Raw genomic sequence first — 22,162 nt, forward strand, 5'->3', positions numbered from 1 at the left:
TGCTGCCTATGCACCGCACTGCCTCTCAGAGCAGGGACCAGCTCCAGCCGCCTCAGGCACGCACTGCACTCCATGGGTGCTCCATGGCAAATTCCCACTTGGAAATCAGGCTGGTGACATGAGAACAACAGCCTTCAAACTGTGCAGATTTGTGGCTTCAAAGAACGAGTGCTGGTGAGAAATACCATGAATTAGTCATAATCTTATCAAAAATATTTTATTTATGAAAGTAACAATTATACTATACAACCTATATTGGAAATACATTGAATAATTGCTAGAATAAATACAGGCAATTAATTCAATCTTTTTATAGAATGAGAAGATTTATTTGACATTTGAATGTTAACCCAAGCTTTAGCTTACATCATAAATAGTTAAAAGGCATAGTCAAGTTTTTTTTATTTTTACCGTTTCTCTTGCTTTTTTTTAATACTGTTCTATTTTGTAATCAACATGAATCAACTCTCCAATCATTAACATAATATTAGTATGACTTTCAAGCAATCATGTACCTCAAGATAATCAGACAATAAGGTAGTGTGTGTGCAGTTCATACTACAGCAGAATCTATTCCTGTCTGCATAAAAAAGAGAAGCTGAAAATGCTTCCAAGTTCTTTAAGCATCATATGCCGATTTCTGCTTTACCACAGTGCTTTTAATACCAGAATCTAAAAAAGGCAGCTGGTCTTTCTGTTGCTCTTTATAAAGTATATTAGAGCTCAATGCCACATTCCTTTGGCTGGTGAAGGACTGCAGAATTTAGTCCTGAATATTATTTCTCAAAACCATGGTCCAAACTAAATGTCCAAGACTGATTATTAGGCACCAAGGAAGTGATGCATTTGCTAAGGCTTGATGTTTTCTGATAAAAAAATTGGCTTCTTTTCTGGTAGATATGCTGTAGTCAAAAACAAATTATTGGGCTCAGTACTGGGGTCTGTATTACACTGGATGTCTGAGAAGGTGATGTTTTTATTTTTTGTAAACTGTATGAATGGCTCTGCAGAAGTTTTATAGTACAACATACACATTTTGAAAGTGTTGATAAGTTTTTTCTTCCATGATTTTTTTAATGAAAATTCTGAACTATTTGCTTGGTGCTAGCAGATTATGAACACCTATGACCATCAGTGAATTCAATAGCAGTTTCAGGTGCCCAATATTTTTCCAGATTAGAAGTTTTTGACTGCTCAGGTCCCATATAAAATCAGTGGGAGGCTTTCCATAGCAATGTCTTTTCCAGTGGTGTGGAGGCCTGCCTTGCCTTATGGTTTATTGTGCATGCTAGGGATATTAAGCTCTCAACAGAGAAGCAAATTTCCCTTTTACAATGTTATCAAAACAAAAACCCCAAATTGCACATATCTACCCCTTTGGCCTTTTTTTTTATGCACAAATATGCTTGTATGCAAAACCTGACAATTTTGGGCCTTACTTAATAAATGTCTTATAAGAGCACATTTAAATGCCTTTTCACAGAAATAACCATTCATTAGTTGCAAAAATGCAGAGACACTTTTTATTCTTTCTGTTGTGAACAATATCATTTCAGCAGAAATTTGGGGGGAGAATGTGATTTTTTTGTCCCCAAATATATTTAAAAAGGCTAAAGAACAAAATGTTGGGGAGGCATCTTTTTTTGGCAGATAGTAAAATATAAAATATGTGATTTAAAAAAAAAGTTGGCTTAAAAATACACACACACAAATAATACAATAATATAAAAATACAGCTCAGCCAATGGCCTCTTAAAATTTACCTTTGGCATTACATTTGGCAGCCTAAAACAAAAGACCCTTCCTATAAACAGAACTATAAAAAAAGAAAAGTTCATAAATTAGGTTGCAAGGGGTTGTACAGTCCTTTTCTTGATTCTCCAAACTCCCTTTCTTTCTGTCCACACACATAAGCATGACCAGTGAGGTATATAGAATGTAACACTGTCAGGCATATGCACAATAAAAAAGTGCATAAACATAGACGTTCTCCCCTTTTCTTGTGAACAGGTCGTAACTGTGTGGTTTGCGTCCTTCCCCCCTTGGAAACAAAAAAATTTTTTTTTTTCTTTTCTTTTTTTTTTTTCTCCTTACTTTGGCAGGATGAAAATGAACCCAGAGGAATATAAGTGTCCTATTCCCAGCAGCAGTGATCCATTTCCCTTGGCAACATATGTCTGATGCCACAGATACTACAAGGTCGTTGGGTTGCTTTACAACTCTGGGTAACTTCCCACGGAAACATCATACGTCTAGCACCATGTCGTAGTGTTGTTGCTCTTTCTTCCGCCTGCCACATTTGTTGATAAGAACCATGTACAAAGTCAAAAGCAAAACCCAGTAACATGCATAGAGTATTGTGCCAATGATGAGAACTGTCTGTTTTGACTCAGAAAATGGCTTTTTTGATTCCTTGTAAATAGTGAAAATTACGCCACCTAGGAGGATTGTAAACCAAATGGAGACTGGAATGAGTCCTATAAAATTAACTACAATGGTTTTCCTTCCTGACGTGCCCCACCCTGCTTTGTTTATCGTGGCAATTGCAAACATCTTTGCTGGCAGTAAACTTGACATGTACAACACTGAGTAGAGTGACATGAAAACCATGACAATGTTGCCCCTAAGGAAGCTGGCAAAGGAAGACTTTATCAGGCCAACTAACTGAACTGTCAACAGGAAGAGAAGGATGTTCCAGATTTTTCCCCTGTAGAAGAGCTGAATTACTGTGGCAATAAGGAAGAAAGGAAAGAATCCAGTGATTACAGCTTCATAGGTCATCCACAAATGGTGCTTGTGGAACCACATTGCATTATAAAGCCACTCTCTAAAGTAGGATTTACTCCAGCGGGTCTGCTGATTCAGCCACCTGAGATACTCTATCGGTGTTTCCGTAAGGCACTTGGATCTAGCTGTGTATTTTGTTGCATAGCCCAGACTTAGCACTCTGTTAGTTAGATGCCTGTCATCTCCAAAGCTGCACTGGGAACCCATAAACTCTTGATTGTACCAATCTTCCACAAATTCATGGAGTAAAGAGTTTCTGTACATTCCCAGAGGTCCACTGATGCACTGTACACAGCCAAAGTAGGACTGACAGGCTCTTTCGATGTTAAATGCCATCCAGTATCTCACACTGCTCAGAAAGGAGATCCAGGAATCGTATTTGTTCAAAATCTGCAAAATAAAAAAAAAAGTTTTCCTTTTAGATGAGCTCTTGAAACAGAAAATAGGCACATTGGAGCAATAAGGAATTTGCAGAGACTAGAGCACCATTACATGAAATGTGGTGGGAGCCTCACTCCTGTGTCCTACCCATGGCAAACCCAGGAGCTACTCAAACAGCTCTGCCAGGACATTGACAGGAAAGGTGAGATGAAACCTTCAAATGTCTGCTTCACCAAGATGTTCTTTTTTCCTTGCAAGCTTTCCTATTCTCCACCAAGAAATTTCCTTATTTTCTGTCTCATTCTTCCTTCCCTTTTGTCCCCAGTTAAAGACCTGCTGGATTTAGACTTTCCCAAGAGGAGCTGGTGAGTTCATGGTCTTCTGCTGCTTTTCTGCACATGCACATCTTTGGAACTCACAGGACTCCTTCCAGCCCTCCCAAAACGATGCTGGAGCATGAGAAAAGCTGAGCACATGGTCTTCGCCCTACATTTTTGGTATCATAAGGCTGGCCCTAGAGGTTTAACCCTGAACTGTGTCCCATATCCAGCATTAGGTCCTCTGAGGAACAACCTGTTCTGTCTCTGCAGTACCAGCCTGTTACCTTGTCCCAAGACATATGGTGATACTCCAGCAGAGTCTTCCTCAGGCCCACATAAATGTCTCAGTCTTTCTCTTCTGCACAATGCAAAGCTCACCCAAAGCTCAGACCTACACTTAACACAGACATATTCTAAGTCTGAACACTCAGTGGATGTATGAATGCATGCAGATGCACAGATCCATGGCTTCACACCCAGGTTCTCAACACACACCTTGTGCCAGAGGATGTGGCAAGGAAGTGTGTGGGTCTTTGGCCTTCTACAACTATAAAGCATTGCCCTGCAACTAGAAAAAAATAGTCTTTTGCTCTGACAGGCCTAATATCTGTCAGGTTTAATTCCAGGACATATTAGAAGCTTGGGGATAGGCTCAAGCCTGGCTCAAATGTATTTGGTGTATGCTGGAAAATGACCTGGGGGGAAAAAAAAGCCCAGAGCCTTCATTCTGTCACCTTGCCTCACAGAGGACACACATCCTTCCCATTGCAGATGCTTATGGATCTTCACTGTCACAGCTGAACCTGTACTTCCTCCCTTCACTTGTACTCACATATGCCTGGAATTTCACATGCATAGGCTGTGTACACCCGCTTTATGGTCAGTCTAGAGTTCCAAAGTTATTCAGGTTTCTGTGGGAATCCTAATTTCTGGAGTTATGAGCCACATGCCTGAAATACTTCTGACTACTTGGGCATTCATTAGTAAGTTCTTGCTCTTTTACATTGCTCTTTCTCCTGTCTCACATAAAAAGCTCAACTGAGTATTGGGGACTGATCCTAAGGCCAACTAAAATATTCATACACGTTTCTCTCTATAAATTGCAGCAGAAGGAGTTGTGTCAAAAGGAATCAACAGCCTTTTGCTGTAGTAGTCAGACAAACTTGGTAATGCTGGAAATCCTAACACTTGTGGAGCTGGTCTGAGTTGAGAGTTTTCTCTTGTCCTGCCTGAGAGATGAGAGACCCAGCAACACACAGAGTGCACAGTGCATAGCATTTCAAAATTACTTTTATTTCTAACAGTCTTGGCTGCCAGTAGTAATATAATTGAAGACCTTGAGGTGCTGGACATGGCTTTGGGAGACCTGTTCTCAATTTCCTGCTCGTCTATAGCTTTTCTATGGTACCTTGAGCAAGCAACTATACCCAGAGACTCAAAGATGCCACAACAGTCCTGACAATGCCAGTGCCCACCTTTTCACATGTAGGGGGCAGAATATTATTTGTTTGCTTGCTATGAGTGTTAAAACCATACAGTGCTCACATCCAAGAATAAGAGTTTCCATTCAATGGACAAAAAGGCTAAGGTATGATAAAAGCACCTATAATGGTATCACATATTTTATATATATATATATATATATATATATATAGTATAGACACATAAATTATATTTAATGCTATTCCAGACAGAGAAATCTGTTGCAATGCAAATAGCTGCTGAAACACCTCTGTTAATCAGAAAATTGTTGTACTCACCTGCACATCACCTCCAACTCCTCCAACCATTGGGTCTTCTTCTAAAACTTTTACCATCTCCACTGATGAGGCTGGATCAAGCATTGTATCTGAATCACAGACCTATAAGTAAGAAAAAACAAGAAAAAAATGGGTTAAGGAGCACACTAGAGAAGAAAATAAAAATCATGCAAGTGGTTATAATGACTCTAAATGCATATTCTCCTGAATGCAATTAAATCTGACTTTGAAGTCTGCACTGATATTTCTGTTAAAGATCACTTGTACCAGGCAGCAAGGCATAGTGCTGCACAAAACACAGAGCTTATTAAGGCTGTGCACACAAACAATCCTCTCCTCTGTATCAGCTCCATTTGTTTTACTGGCACACTGGGCTGGCTACTTTAAATAAGATATGGGGCACTGCAGAGTAAGAAGGTGTTTGTGGGTGTGGCAGATTCCTGTTGTGCTCTGACATAGGGTTTCCCTGCATCAGCTGCACAGTTGGAGCACGCTCGTCAAATATTTCCCACTGCCATATGAGGGAAGGAGTGAGGAGTTAAATCCCAGGCACTTGTTATAAAAAAGAAAAAAAGTCGAGTAGGAGTCTGGGAAGAAACCTAATAGTTCTTTCACTCATGGAAGGCTTTAACAATTCATGTAAAATATGTATCCTGTATTTCAGAACAAACTAATTTTTAATTTTAGATGCATGATGTGTTATTAGTAGTGCAGGGATTTGACATTTGACTTAGAGAAATTATTTGCTATTTTTCTCTGGCATTCTTATAAAAAAATAGGTAAGGCCAGAAGGCGTGAGTCCTGAAGTTCAGTACTCCACAAGACCAAGGCAGAAGTAGATCACATACAAGGCATTTCAGCTATACAAACACTCCTAGTCAACTAAGCACTGTGTACATTAGGAAATTGGCTTTCCCCTGGAGAGTAGGAGGAGGGCTCAGACAGGCTGGCTGGTCTGTGAGGCAGCTGGCATTGCTTTCGTTTGCTCTGAGGAGAATGACTTGGGCTGCAGCCTGTTTAAAACAAGAGGGTGTCTCCTTGTTGCAGTTGTTGCAGCTGAAGAACTGGACACACGGTGTGTGAACTCATTTCACAGACACCCAGGAACTGGAGCAGAGACTGTCCCAGAAACACCCCTCTGACCAGCTGAATCCCACCCTACAAATTCTCATACTGCTTCCAGTTTGTCCCCACATTGCATTCCTGTGACTTCAGATGGGGTCAGTAGGAGCAAGTCAGTAGCTCTGCACAAACAGCATATTAAGACAGATTCTGCTGAGGCTTTGTCATGTGTATCCTAATTTTGGTGTCCTTTCATGCAAACTTTCAAGTCAACCTAAGCCCTCTCACTCCAGGGGAGAGGTAACCTTTATGTCTGCTCTATGAAGGGGGAGGAGAGCACTGGGACTCTGCTCTGGACCAGACTCAAGAGGAGAGGTTACCCAGGATAGCTGGACTGCATATCTTGGGATGCAGCTGGGAGTCTGCCAGCATGCTCCCCCTCCATGCTCACTCAGAGGGGGCCAAGAGGAGAAAGGTGATGAACACTCTCATATCCCCATCAGGAGAAAAGCCACAAGCATGTCCAGCTCCCACTAACTTGATGCATCCATCTCCTCTCCTCAAAGGCCTCATCCCACAAAGTCTTTGTAACCTGGCCAAGGTGTGACTCCAGCTTTAGTGGAAAGCTGTCATCAGTGGCAGCACTGAGTGATAGAAACGGAGCAAAACAGTTCTACTGAAGAGGGGAAACAATGCTTGTATTTTTACCTGGGTCTTCATGGACAAACCTGTTGCTGAGTGTTTTGCACAGGGAATTTGGGGTTTGCTGAATTCCCAGGGTGCTCAGGCAGTGACAGGCATGCCATTTCTTGTGACCATGAGCAGTGGGCTGGGATCAGCTGCCTCCCAGCCCCTCTGCTTTCCCTCCAGCACCTGGCACTTGAGCAGCTCCCACCCCATCAGATGCATCTACCTACGGCAGAAAGACCTGCCCATGAGCCACATCACTAATATATTAGAGATGAGGAATCCTGAAAACACTGGTTTTTTTAACAAAATACCGTCACACGTCCTGGGCATGCCAGCACAGTGGATATGTCTGTGTTTCTGGGACAAATCTAACAAGCCATCATTTTCCATCTGGATGAGGTTTTTGCAGGTGAACAGAGGATATATCCAGAGAAACACAGACTTATCTGGCTTAGGAGCCCAAATAAAACACGCTGACACCTGCCTAGCCAGGGGGTGCCCAGGATAGCCCAGGAGACAATTTGTCATCCTTCCACATAAGGGCCGAGTGACCCAAATATCACTGCCTTGGGTCACAGAATTGGGTTACATGAAAGGGACAATTGACCTTAAGGGAGCTGTTCAGTTCCTTGCTGTAGGCAGTGACAGTTTACCCAAGTTGCTCTGAGTTCAGACTGCACTGGACTGTCCACACAGGCACCTCCATCAAGCCAAGATGAATTGCACCCTGGTTACCTCACAACTCTGCACTGATGATACCTGCCAGTTTAACTCCTCCACCTGATTACCTGCACACTCCTCAACTCCTCTAGGATGGAAATAAGCCTTCACAGCAGTTTTGAGTATTTAATGAGACACCACTAATGACTAACAGCTCATTATCTGCACTGGTCTGACAGTTTATGGTTGCCTGTTAATAATTCCAGGGTGTCTTTTAAGAACTATAAGGCCTACAGTTTTGGGGGCTGGGCAGTGGTGCTGGACTGGCCACTTTTTTAAATGCATAATCATTGCTGCAGATTACTTAGCCCTTGAAATATTGGGCTTGTTTAAAGTAATTTACCCTGGGTCACCCAAAAAAACCATTTGAAATATCTCAACCTTTATTAATACATAAAACAGAGCCACATTTTAGCTGCATTTTTTTATGACTCTGTAGTAGCCAGGGCCACCAAGGGGCTGCATTTCTACTAAAGATGTGACTGTAGATGTAACTGTGGCATCAGTCACTACTGCAGACTGTGCTCACAGCAGCATTACAGTCTCTGGCAAATTCATTAGAACTTCTGAGCCAGGTCAGGACCGTTAACTGAACAGAAATACTTCTTCTATTTTCTGAGTTTATGCTATGACTGTTGAAATAGAAACGCTTTTTCCAGGTTCCCTGAAAAATACAAGACCTGAACTGAGGGAGGAAACTTGCAATGAATCTGCTTCTTCTCTGCCTTCTTTCTCTGCAATCTGGTATGTCTGTGTGAAGTGATTATAAACCCATGCTAATAAAGAAAATCAGCATTTTTATCCCATCATAGTTCCTCACAGCACAAAACCAAAGAACAGACAATGGAGAGCTTAAGCCCATTGTTTTCAAAGAATAAATCAGTTTCAGTTTGGGAAGTGGTAGAGGATGGGTTTTAAATCTTGGCCTTATTCTTCCAGCTCCAATAACAGAGTGGTTCCTGGCACTCATCAGTTTCTGCTCCTCATGTGCATGGAAGACTTGCTGCTCTCAGCCCAGCTACTGGCAGCCTCTCCAGATCCTTGGACACTGCACGTGGATGCTGTGCTGTGCAGAGTGTGCACACACACCCACACAAGGCTGGGCACAGGCCCCAGAAACACATGTGGCTCAGCCATGCAGCTGCCCTGAGCCAGCAGAGAGCACCTCTCGGGGAACTGCTGCTCCACTGCAGGAGACTGCTGGTTGCTCTGAGTGTGGGAGAAGCTAGGAAGAACTGAAGGTGGTTCATTAGGAAAATCATCTCCTATTCAGTGGGATTAGTCAAATGAGCCTTGTTGGCCTGGATTGCTAAGGAAGGGTCCTCAGTGTCCAGCCAGAGTATCTGAACCCACCTGCCTTCCTCCACACATGACCTCTTCCACTTCCCACAGTCAGCAGGGCTGTTTGCAGGAGCGAAGAGTGCTTCCATGTAAAAAACATAGACAATTTTTCAGGGGATCCAAGGCAGCTGGAAAGAAATATGTCTCTGCTGCTTTGGAAACAGGGAGAGAGGACCCAGCCTAATTCATTTTTAAGTGAGTAGTGTGTCATAAGGGCCTTAAAGGCCAAGTTGCAGAGAGTGAGGTAATGCAGCTGTAAGTAATGAAGCAAAAGCTCCTTCAAGCTTTAGCTGAAGAAATTTTCTTTCAAATCTACACATTGACCCTTTTATTGAATACTCACATGGCCTTCAAAGCCTTTAAAATAGATCCCCATCTTTTTTACAGACTTCACCACTTCTCCAAGATATTCCCTAGTGAGAACAAATACCTGTCTTATGGGCTTGCATATGGAGCTACTAACAAACACAAAATAAAGCCTCACCCCAGACCCTCACCTACAGGAGCAGAGATGGGGCTTTCAGGAGGTCACTGGCTTTGCCTGAAGCAAAACCATTTGGATGAGGGGGAAGTACTGAAGGCGGGGGAAGGATTTCAGATTTCTCCAGTAGCTGGTTCACAGATTTAAAACAGTCAAAGATAGACTGGCCATTTTAAAAGGTAGCAAAATACCCTTTTAACGGTCAAGCTGTTTCCAAACAGACTGAAAGGAGCACTGTGTTCATCAGGGACTAGGATGGCCTCTAACATGCTGCACAAAATATACAAAAGCTGCTTTCTTTCAAAGTGTGTTTGAATTGGCACTGACCTGGTGCTCTAATACCTACCTGTACATAATCCACGCTTCTCCCCAGTGCTTTGAATGCTGTGTACATTACTTCTCTTTTTCCACCCCATTTCTGCATGATGCAAACACTTTTGTTGGACAGGACCAGCTGAGATACGTGTTGCATGCTCTCTCTGTGAGACTCCTCTGTCTCACCCGGACCTTTGTCGTGGAAGTTATTACTCCAGATATAAGTGGCACAACTGTCCCTACCCATGATTTCAGTGAAAATGTCCATCATGTAAACGTCATCTTCTGAGTTCCCATCAATGACCATAACAACTTTAATTCCAGGGTAGGTCAATCTTTTTACAGAAAGTAAACATTTTCTTAAGTAGTCAGGATCTTCTTGATAGGCAGCAATACAAAGGGCAACTGTTTTGTTCAGTTTGATTGGAGTCTCTAGCGACCGTTTCATTTTCCTGTGCTCTAGGTAGGCAAACAGGCTTTGGATAATGAGATGTGATGCCAGGATAGCACCATAGAGTCCAAAGGAGAAGTAGTAGTTGTCTGTTTGGATGAACTGGTAGCCCACAATGTAAGCAGCGGTGATTCCCAGCAGGAGGGACACCCCGAAGAGTGTGGTTCCAAGTATTCTCAGGATACATATAAACCTCTCACAATACATCTGCAAAGAAGGAGGGAAACCATTAGCAGAGCCACCACTTGCTGATATAAGGCATCATAAGGGGTACATGTGGCTACAACACAGATCTCAGCATCAACAGATACACCCTGAGCTTCTGGCTCATGGAGTCGCTGTATCCCGTTGCTCAACTTAACCTCTCTTTGAAGTACTTCCTCCATGTAAGGTACGACCTAAACAGACTTAATGTAGCAGAGATGTTTTCTGCTATTTGTAATGTCCTCACAGAAGGTGCTATCTGTGTCAGGATCTTATTTTGGCAGCCTGGGCTGGTTGGATAAGACACTCTGTCATATTATCCTGAGGAGGTTGGAGAAGGGGCTTTTGGGCCACCACTCGCTTCATACAGTCACAGGAGAGCGGAACAGCTGAATGTCTGGGCAGCCCCTCCTCATCCCCCATCCATGTCATGACTGCATCCCACCCTGAATTGTTTCTGTCGCTTAGTTATGTTTGCAAAAATATTGGAAAGACATTCTTAAAACAGATGCCTGAATGTATTTATAATTTTTAAAACAGATGTCTAACTATATTTATAATTTATATTTATATAATCAGACATCTGCTTTAAAAGGTATTCTCAATACCATTGCAAAAATGTATTATTCATACATTTGTGTACATAGATATATGCACATGTGAGCATGTGTGCATAGGGGCTAAAGCTTGACTGAGATTAAGTCTGTGGCAAAAATATGCATAAATTTAACAAAGCCAACACTCCACCCTGGACTCAGAAATTCACTATGACATCAGCTGATTCTGACCACTTCTACATATTTAAGTTACCTGGCTGTAAAATCTTCTAACCTAAACTCTGGGCTATGGAGGAACTGGCTGGCATGGAGGGTGCTCTGGCATTCTTGAAACAAACAGTACGGACAGGCAGGCAGGTGGAATATATTGGTACCTAACTGCTTTTTTTGACAATCACATTAACCATTTTATGCAACAGCTTTCTCAGAATTACAGGAGGTTAATGACAACATTTTCTGTCAATAGAAGCATTTTATGTGAAAGACATAAAACAGATATGTCTGTTTAAGGCTAACCCAGCAAGTGTGTTGCAATGCTTGAATATTTTGCTGAATTAGGTCCTCTCAGAGTAATGGACTTAATATTTGTGTTTTCTTGCTATTATTCATATTTTCCCTACTGTTATCATCTCACTCATCTGCTGCTCATGTTTGTTTCACCATCTGTTGGCCAAAGCTGAAGCTGGAACAGGACTTCCTTACATCATATATGTTTTTAACTCTTCCTTGAAAAATTATTACCAAGATGCAGCAGCATAGCTGTCATCAACTATATATATGTCTGAAAAGTTACAGGCTTGGAACAAAAAAGCCAACACAGAATCACTTACAACATAAAAATAAACTAGGCAAGCATGAAGTTTGAGGTTACAAAGGCTTTGCTTTTTTCCACTGGCTATTTAGGGTCTTAAATTTCAAGACAGGAGGAAGCCTCTTAAATGTATATTTGGAGGCACTGTTAAAGAAATCGGACCCTATCTCTAGGACTTCCTTGAATACTTAAGGCTGGGATCTGACAGGTGCTGTAATCATCCACCAGCAAAAGGGACCCTCCCTGCTCTGGCCTGTCTGAAAATCTTTAACAGCGAGGGTCATAAAGACGCCTAATAAAAGACAGCTTATGCTTACCACCACTATGGGTGAACTGAAACTCAGCGCCCAAAATAGACTTGCTTTAGAAAACAGATTAAGTAATGGATCCCCTCTTGATTCCCTCGAAGTAAAATAGCCTGTGTGTTTACTAATCCCTCAAGCATGCAAAATGTCACAAACATCAAGGAAAATGTCTCATTAATGGTGCACTTGTACTCTGCTTTCCCATTTGGGGTCCTAAAGTCTGCTTACATTGAGAATTATATGGCTGAAATAAATAGGATTTGCATTAAGATCTGGAGTGGCTACATTTGAATGACTATATCCTGTAGTAGGCATCTTTTACATTAATTTGCTATTGTTTTGCTCTACCTATGAAGTGCTTCTGCACAAAAGGAAAAAAAAACAACCCAAATTCTCTGACTTTGTCATTACAGCACAGATCCTCTCCATTGCAAAAATCCAGTCTTTTAAGATAAAGAAATTAATTTCTGGTGTTAATAAAATAACTTTTTTTCCTTTCACTGTCAACCTTAGGAAAATAAACAGTGTTTTGATCTAAATTCCTGGCTTTCATCAAAGAAATTTTCCCCTTTGTATGTGCAATTGAGGGTTTTATGTATTGTCTTTTAATTGACTGAATCTCAGGGGAACTGGAAAAGTTGCTCAATATTCTCAAGATTTAACACGAGGTATTGATAGCTTGCCCAGCAGAAATGATCTTTATCAACTTCAACATGCCCAAACAATGGTAAAGAAGCCAAAAATTCTCCACCCATCTCCAATAATTAAGCCAAGAAGTTAAAAGGAAATTATGCTTGTCCAAGTCTGGGACCAAAAATGAGCTGCTGAGTCAAATACTAGCTAGGCTAGGCAGCAGCTGCATCAGAGACTTTAAGAGCAGACAGTGCTGTTATGAGCATCTAGCCTGGCCTGACACAGTGAAATACAACAATTCTATCCTGCAATTTGTGCACCTAAATCCTTTATAGGCACCTAAATCCCTTACAGGCACCTTCACCTAACCCCGTGGTGCTGAACCTAGTACGAGTTTTATGCAGTTTCCAGCAAGCAGATCCAAGGTTTGCATGGCCAAAGTGAGTGTATGTTAAGAGTCTTCAAAGTCTGCTACTGAGCAGCTCTTTCCTTTCAGGGATGGAGCTGAGCAGTGCTCACCAGCCCATCTAGTAGAAATGAAATGTGAAAGCCATATGCTAAATCCTAATGCTGTGTAGGCTGCTGCTGATTGAGTCACACGTTTTGATTCACCAAGCAGTGCCTTGTAGTGACTGTACAGTAGGAGGCAAGGAGTGCCTTTCTTTGGAGGCTCCTATGGGAAAGCATGACCCAGAAATGAACCCTTGCATGTACTTGACATCAGAGTCCACCTGGTGAACTGTTTGGCATTGTGTCTCTTGGCATCCTGATAAAGCCAAATATATATACAAAAAGAGTATTTCTCCCTTGTGATGAAGGTGAATTTACTCTACATTACTATTAACAACTGGCATAACTAAAAGTTGTAGTATTCTAACAATGCTTTCATGAAAAAAATCAGGTTAACAAATGACTGATACCTACATGGTACATCTAATGATTTGGGTATTAACTGTAGCACTAGAGATCACACTCCTTTCTCAGACTGAATAATGCCTTAGATCTCAAATTAGATGAACATAGCAAAATATGCTTCAGTTTTCCCTATTCTGAAAAATATTTAGGCTAGCATTTACTGTAGCTATGGTACATAGATCTAATTTTAATAAGATCTAGACACTTGACTGAAATTCAGCAGATTCTTATGTCCTGTTTTGAATTGGGTCTTTACTCAGGAAAGAATACTGGTGACCTCCATGGTAATATACCAATTTTCCCTCCTCCAATATCCTGTGGCAGAGTTCATCCACATGGCTATTAATCAGTGTTCATGCATCTCCAAGAGTAACAGGACCTTAAGATAGTTCATCCCTTTATGAAGTCAGGAGGCAAAGAGAAAGAAAAAGCTTATTTCGTTACTAATACAGAATAGGGAGAAATAGATATCCAGAAAACCAACGTGCACTGGTGCCAGCAGATATCAATATTATCTGCAGCCTGTTCAATTCTACACCCTCTATTGTGTAGCTGCTATGAGGACAAAGGAAGCAATCAGGTGGTGCCTGGTGTCAATTGATACAGGACATGGAACCAGTGACTGATGGGGGTCAAACTGAAGTCAGGTTTGCTTGTAACACATGGGATGCATCTCACTACATCATCTCTTTCAGAAATCCCCTCTCATGCAACACTCAAACATTGCCACATAGTAATTCTGGGTAGCTTTTCCCCAGAAGATTAAAAAGGAAGAGGGGGAGACACAGAAAGTTTGTACGTACTGTAATGATTTGGAAGGTTGTTTAAAAGAATTAGCACTTATTAATTCCAAACATCTGAAGACATTTAAAAAAACACTAACCATAAGCCACAAAAGCCAGTATTTATCCAGGAACCAGTAATAAAGGCTCGGTCACAAATGTGCTTATTTTGTCCCTGTATTGGGCCTGGCTGAGATAGAATTACTTTTTCCCATAGCCCTTCAAGTGGTGTACTTCGTATTGGTAGCTGGGAAGGTGTTGAGAACACAGCAGTGTTTTGGCTACTGCTGAGCAGTGCTCCCACAGTGTCCAGGATGTCTCTCCAACATTTTCTCCCAGTATGCTACAGGTGGGCAAAGTCCTGGGAGGCGACACAACCAGGACAGCTGACCCAAACTGACCAAAGGAATATTCCATACCATATGACATCTACTCAGATACAAAAGCTAAACAGAGGAGGAGGGGGAAGCATTTGTTATGATGTATATTTGTTTTTCAGAGCAACTGCTGGTGTACTGAAGCCCTACTTCCTGGGAAGTGGCTGAACATCGCCTGCTGATGAGAGGTAGAGGATAAATCTTTTGTTTTCCTTTGCTTCAATGCACAGCCTTTGCTTTATTAAGTTGCCTTTATCTCAACCTACCAGGTGCTTTTCCATCTTATTTTCTGCATCTACATCCTGCTAAGGAGGGGAGTGATAGAGCAGCTGGGACGGTACCATGCAGCCAGCCAGGGTCAACCCACTGCAGTCCCCTTCATTTTTAAAGGTTACAAAAAGCTGTGCCTCTCTCTAGACATCGAGGGCTGTGGCCACATCAGCAAATAGTGCAATACAACACAAACAGGTCTGCAAAGAGGAACACCTGGTGCTGAGGGCCTGACTGCACCCTCCATACGTTTTGTTTTGTTTGAACTAAGTATAGTTGGACCCAATGGACTAAAAACCTGAAAAGCGTCCTCCAGAGGTACATCTTGCAATTAGTTTCATTCAAGAGGAATCCAATTTGAGTGTTCAGTTATTGCTCAGCAATAGAAGCTCAAGCAATTTGGTTGAAGGGAGGACACTTGTAGCTGCAGCTTCAGCAGCACACTCTGTATTGAAAATAAATTGATAACACAAATCAACCTCACATATGAGATCTGCAGATCAGATTTGTCTGGAACCTTTGTGGAAACCAGAAGTGCTGAGCACAGAAAACCTTTGAAAACATCTCATTTTTATATGCCTGTATCAAAGCTGAATTCTTGAATATCTACTGAACCTTAGTGCTGAGGCTTTGAATGCAGCAAAGCATGTAAGTGTGTCATTAAAGATAAGTGTGCACTTAGGTATTTTGCTGAAGAGGGAAATCAGTGGATAATTTATCTTGCAGTTCTGTAGTAAAGGTGTAAAAAAATCTTTCTCTGAAAAGCTGCTGTTTCTGGGACACTTGAGATTAAAATGCATGTATATGTTTGACAAATTTATTGTAGAGATTAACCTTCCTTATAACAGATGGGTTAATGCTTAACCACTGCATTTCTTACATTAGGGAATCTAAGAGTGGATCAGGGCCTAGACAATTTGCATTTGCTTCCTAGTGTTGTCATTCACCTGTTGGGTGATCTTAGATAAGTGAATTCACCTCTCTCTGTCTCAGCTTCCTCACCTGTAAAATGCGAATCATGATCATGCAAGAAATTTTTGGAGGTCTATAAAACCCTTCATAAGGCTTAGGTTACTCTTTTTGATGTGATATGATATCCACCTGTTCTCTAGTTCCATATAACTGCTTTTAGTCAAAAAACTCCAACAAAAACCAACACACCCCTTGCTATTTTCCTTGCCTATATCCACCTGAGGGTAGAGTCAGTGGGGATTTGTCTGTAACAAACATGCAGCTCCAACTCAGCAGGATGCCTGAGATCAGTGAGGTGGGCACCATAAAAGCCAGCACACACAGCTCTAAGTGCATACAGCCACCAAGGGCTGTTTTACACACAACCAAAGGAAGAATGTAATCTTTATAAGCCTTAATACCCACCTCCTTGCCTATGAGAATAATAGCACTGGCTGCCCCAGAGCAGCTGCTTTGATGACACAAGTGTGTCTGAGTGCACGTGTGAGTGCCTGTGTGCCTGCACACACTGTGTCTGGCCCTACACACACTCTCTCTGTGAGTACATGGTGTTTGAGGCTTACAATTTCTCAGACAATATTTAAATTCATTATTAGCCTTATTTTGGTGACAAATTAAATCATATATCATTGGAGTATGAATGATTCTAGGTACGCATTAATTACAAGCATAAGATAGCTGTCCAGACTCCCTCTTCTATTCTACAGCCTGCAGAAAGGAAGCTGAAAGGTTATGCTCCATCTGTACACCTTTACTACAGCACAATTACTCTATCTGGAACTTTTGTTATTTATAACTTCCAGATTTTGTTATGCTATTGATCTTCTGGAAAGGCCTCACATGAGACTAAAGTTAACTCTGAGGTTAAATTTAAAGTAAAGAACAGGATTACTGATGATGTCAAACTCTATCTGTATCCACAGACTTTGATCAACAAATCAAGAATCTCCTATTTGTTCAATGTGTGTTTCCCACTAAACTGCCCAAATTTAATCTCTTACAGGTTTGAATAACCAATGTGGAATGAATTTTATGGCGGCTGGTTGGATTTGACCCTAATGTACACAATAATACACTAGTTGCTGAATTAACCAAAAAAAAAAAAAACCCAAAAAAACCAAACAAAAAAACCAACCAAAATAATCCCCAGACAAATGCTCCAAGAAACAAAACCAGAAGTAAAACACATTTATACTCAGATATTTTGGATTGTGGTTAAAAAAAAATCTAGTTTAGAAATGTTTTCTGGTTGCTGGTTATGAAGTCCATGGATGCTTTTGGCACAAACCTGACTATTTCATGCCTTAATCCATCAAATAAATATTTATTTGGTGTTCACAGCTTATTATCTTGTAATTTGTTTATAAAGCATAGGTCATACCTTGTTTGACTAAGTTGCACTACATGGAATGGAGGAATACTTTGCTGCTCTATACACTAATCTTGAATAGCAACAAAATGAAGCCAATGTGCTTTCATGCTACAAATATGAAGACTTGAGTTTTTGCTAGTGAACTTGCCGGGAAAACTCCATTAAATCCAGTAGAGCTGCTCTTCCTACTAGGAAAACCTTTACCCAGGTATTTCTATGCTTGCATGCAGGATAAGAAAGACTTATCACCCTTATCCAGTCCTCAGAAGAACGCCCAAGGCATCCATGTTACACACAACGTATGCCTTCAAAAAAGTGCATGGGTGCCCAAAGGAAGAAAACTACGAAGCTGAGTGAAACACGGAGGAGCAGCTGTGCCCTAAGATGTGGGGTCACTGCAGCCCTGCAAGAATCACGGAACCCTTAGAGTTCGAAGGGACCTCTGAGATTGCGGAGTCCAACCCCTTGCCCAGGCACCTGGAGCAGGTGACACAAGAACATGGCCAGGTGGGTTTGGAATGCCTCCAGAGAGAGAGACTCCATGACCTCCCTGGACAGCCTGTTTGGTGCTCTGCCACCCTCAACATAAAGTTCTTCCTGCTATGAGGTGAAACTTCTTGTGTTTTAGTTTAAGGCCAATGCTCCTCGTCCTGTCGCTGCACACCACCAAAAAGAGTCTAGCACCATCATCCCGGCACCCACCTCTGAGATATTTATATGCATTAATGAGATCCCCTCTCCATCTTCTCTAGACTAAGACCATCAGGAGTGCTGTACTACAGTGGGGTCCTCTCGGGGCAGGGAATTGGGGTAAATTCTCTCCCAAGGGCCAATGCCCACTTCTGCCAGCGTTGCCATAGAGTCTGGCGAGGCTCTGACAAGCCGGCTCTCGGCCGTGTCCCAGAGACACGAACCGACACTCCAAGAGATGCCGGGCAGGGCTGCTGGGGACAGAGGGCTCTGCAGCCGGGCAGGACGCACCGGGGCCCCGCACTCGCCGCGGGCTGCACAGGGCGCGGGGGAACCCCGGCCCGGCGCCGCGGCCAAGGGGCGGAGCGGCGGCGTCAGCGGGCGGGGAGCGGGGGATCCCCGCGCGGCCACGTCACGGCGGCCCCGCCCGCGGGAGCGACCCGGGCCCGGCCGTGCCGGCGCTGCCATCGCCCCCCGCCGCCGCGGTCCCCGGGGCGGCCCCGCCTCGGCCGGGGCGGGCCCGGCTCGGGCGTGCGGCGCGGGGAGCTCCGGGCACCCCCGCCCCGCACCGCTCCGCTCCCGGCCCTCCCTCGGAAAGCCGCCGCCCCTCTCCTCCCCGCGCTGCGCGGCGCCCGGGCGGCTCGGCAGCGCTGTCCGAGGCGGGACGTCAGCCCCACGCCCGCCGCCTCGCCTGCCTTCCCTCAGTCCCAGCCCTCCCTCCGCTCCTGTCGCGTCCCCGCCCGGCCCTGGATGCGAAGGCGAGGGGCGGCCGGAGAGAATCCGGACTGGGCTTTGAGCAGATCTCGCCTTCTCCCCTGCCATGAGCGGAGCGGCTGCCCAGCCTGTGCTCAATTTTATTTCAATTTCGGGGGTTTATGGGGCGGTTGGGCTAGTTTTTTGGGGGGTTTTGTTGTTTTTTTTTTTTTTCCACCCCCCCAGATCTTGAAGCTCAGCAATGTCTTAAACGGATTACACGGAGGAGGGGTTGAAGCTGAAAACCTCATTCATCCTCACGACGGTCCTATTCATTGCTGAAATAGGTGTAGCGTAGGAGCCGGTAAGATCCTCCCCCAGCCCCACTCGTATTTTGGGGATCTGTTCCACCTTTTCTCCCTTGAATCGTGAGGATGGGAGGAGGGGGTCTTCTGCTCTTGAGCTGACAGAAGCATAATCATAAATCACCTACCTTGTTTGTCCTTCTGTCCTTTGGTCATAGAGGGGCTCCAGCCAACTGTGTGGTCTCACGTACCGTTGCTCCCGCTGAATAGTTTCCAAGTTTGAGGTAAAAGAACAAATCGCACTTTTCAGGGGCTTATTGAGACGCTTAGAAATAAAAAATAATTAAAACTGAAAATAATAAAAAAATCGTGTAAGGCTATTCAGTCCTACTCATTTTCTCCCACGTGTTTTCCCAATTACCATGTATTTGTCTTTCTCTGCTTCAGTTTCTAGCTCAAAGTTGTGGGATTTTTTTTCCAAATAATAATAATAATAATAATAATAATAATTAAAAAAAGTTAGAAATAATAAATTAGGAGTTAGTTTCTCGTGGTCGAAGCTGAAGATCTTATTTCAAACCCGACTAGCCAGGAGCCTGGAGAAGTTGCGAGGCAGCGTCTGAAAGTTTGAGAGATCAGCATCAGATAAAGTCTCTTTGGTGATACCTTGCTGCCCCAGTAACTGTTTCAATGAGGTTTCTCAGCAGCAGCAGCAGCAAACGGGTAATATTTTCCAGACGTCTTTTTCTTTCCTGCTGCTGCTGCTGCTTTTCTGCCTCTTCCACGTTATGGGGTCTTTTAACAAGGGAGACTTGACTTGTTTTAATAGGCGGAGGATGGGAAGAAGGAGGGAACTCCTGTAAGGAGGAAAAAAAACCCAACCCTCCCAATTGCCATGATCTCAGCCAAGGACCAGCTCAGCGCCAGGAATTTAATTAGCCAAGTTGCAAGTTTTTTCAGAGAAATACAATACACATATGTTACCACCAACTGGTTTCCTCTTCATGCCCCGCAGTTGGGGGAACCCCCCACTTTCCTCACTCCCTGCATCCTTGGGCTTGGGGTGTGGGATTCGTCCCTCCCACAGCCACTATTCGGCTGGGACGGTTTTTGCTGCTGCTGGTTTTTATTAATAAGGGAATTGCCTCTATGAATGGATGAACTTTGCAGTTCTCAAGCCTGCTTTACCCATTCACTCTCGGGAAGATTTGTTGTAGTATATACCCGAGGAAGCTCCCACTGACATTCCTACCCATGCCTCTTGTGATAAAACAAGCCGGGAAACACGTTAGGCCGTTAAAAACTGGAAAATTGTCGTGTGGGTTTTGTTTTGGTGTTTTGGATTGGTTTGGTTTTGGTTTTGGTTGGTTTGAGGGTGTTTTTTTTGGTTTTGTTTCGTTATAAATCAGAAGTGTTAATTCTGTCGATGGTTCCCGGTTAGCCAGGGGCACCAGCAGCTCGCAGCACACCCCTTTGCCGCTTGCCGGCAGCTTTCACTCGCTTCTTGTGACTCCGCTCTGCCTGCAAGGCGGGTTTCCCCGCGTTCGAGTCCCCATTTCCACTGCCAATGACATAAAAGAGGCACTGGGTGGCACTGTTGAGGCAGCGGAGCCCGCGGGGCTCGGGGCCGGAGCGGGGCCGGGCTGGCGCGGCCGCGTCCGCCGTGCCCTGGCGGGGACCCGCGGGGGAGGATGGCGGGGATCTGCTTCCCCTTCCCCCGTGCTGTTTGCTCAGGGACCGCAGAGGTCGCCTCTTTGGAGCGCCGAGCCCACAAAGGGAGCCGTATCCAGACACCGTTGGGAAATCCGGAGATGACTCTTCGCCGAGTTATCGCCCGTCGTTGCCTTCTGGTGTGCGAAAACTCCAGAGCACGCTGGGGGCTTCTCGTGTGCAATAAATGGTTTAAAGTCGGTGGTTACCTAGGCCGGAGATTTTTTGGGTACCTACCTTGGGGAAGTGGCTACATTTACAGGTGTGTTCAGTCCCTGCCATGGGGAGAGTGGCTTTAGGATGAGCATTGAAGCTGAGCTCCTTGAACGATCAATGTCTCAAATAACAAATCTGATGGCAGTTTAAGCCAGAGTTTTGTGGGCAGTTTTAACCTGGCATTGCCAGGGAAAGCAACTGTTTCACCCTCCTCCTCACTCTCCCTTTTCCTATATCAGGAGAACTGTCATAGGTTAGAAATCAGTTGTTTAGGGAGAGGGAGCAGCAATAAAGTAAGAAAGAACTTGGGCTGGATGAAGGCAAAACAACTGCTGTGGCACCAATCTGGCTTTTGGTGGTTTAGAATGTCCTTGAAAGTCCAGCCTGACTTAGCAAGCATAGAGCCCATCCGGGCTTTCAGGTATTCCTCTCTCTCAGACCGTCCTTCCTAGGCAGCTCCATTCCCACCCACCTCCCAATGTGTGTCACAAAACCTTTAGTTACAGAGCCCTGCACATCTCTCTCATCAGGCAAGGGGACATATGGCAGTGTCTGCTGCAAACGGGCAGAGGGCAGAAGGGTGTCAAGAGAGCTACTTGATCCCCCTCTCCAGAGGAGCCATCCTACTAGCCAAGTATCTGGTGTAAGCCAGCTTATGACATGATCACAGAATGTTCAGGACCTTAAAGACCATCTAGTCCCACCCTGCCCTGCCATGGGCTGGGACACCTTGCACTAGACCAGGTTGCTCAGAGCCCCATCCAGCCTGGCTTTGAACATTGACAGGGTTGTGGCATCCACAGTCTCCATGGGCAACCTGTTCCAGTGCCTCACCACTCTTACAGTGAAAAATTTCTTCCTAATATGTAACCTAAATTTCCCCTCTTTCATTTTGTACCCATTATTCCTTGTCCTATCATTCCAGTTCCTGATGAATGTTTGTCATCTAGCCAGGCAAGGGGCTACCTCAGGAAGCTCTCCTACTGTTGTACACATAACCAAGTCCTTGACGTCTGTGTGAGTCCTAAGGTGTGATTTCCTG

General features: G+C 43.8%; 1 protein-coding gene across 1 annotated transcript; it reads right to left on the minus strand.

Moving 5' to 3' along the window:
• Positions 1-307: 307 nt before the first annotated feature.
• On the minus strand, positions 308-19,996 carry HAS2 (hyaluronan synthase 2). Its single transcript, XM_032132416.1, has 4 exons — positions 19,383-19,996; positions 9,889-10,515; positions 5,249-5,350; positions 308-3,177 (listed from the first exon to the last, which is right to left on the minus strand). Exons 2-4 carry the CDS (start codon positions 10,513-10,515, stop codon positions 2,245-2,247), a joined length of 1,662 nt encoding a protein of 553 aa, XP_031988307.1. The 5' UTR covers positions 19,383-19,996; the 3' UTR covers positions 308-2,244.
• Between the last annotated feature and the right edge of the window lie 2,166 nt (positions 19,997-22,162).

This window comes from Corvus moneduloides, chromosome 1 (assembly GCF_009650955.1).
Source record: "Corvus moneduloides isolate bCorMon1 chromosome 1, bCorMon1.pri, whole genome shotgun sequence".
In the NCBI taxonomy this organism is placed as follows: Eukaryota; Metazoa; Chordata; class Aves; order Passeriformes; family Corvidae; genus Corvus; species Corvus moneduloides.

Coding starts and splice junctions, on each gene's coding strand:
- HAS2 (XM_032132416.1), bottom strand. CDS start 10,515: ATGTATTGTGAGAGGTTTATATGTATCCTGAGAATACTTGGAACCACA. Junction 5,351..9,888: donor GAAGCGTGGATTATGTACAG/GTAGGTATTAGA, acceptor TCTTACTTATAG/GTCTGTGATTCAGATACAAT. Junction 3,178..5,248: donor GAGTTGGAGGTGATGTGCAG/GTGAGTACAACA, acceptor TTTATTTTGCAG/ATTTTGAACAAATACGATTC.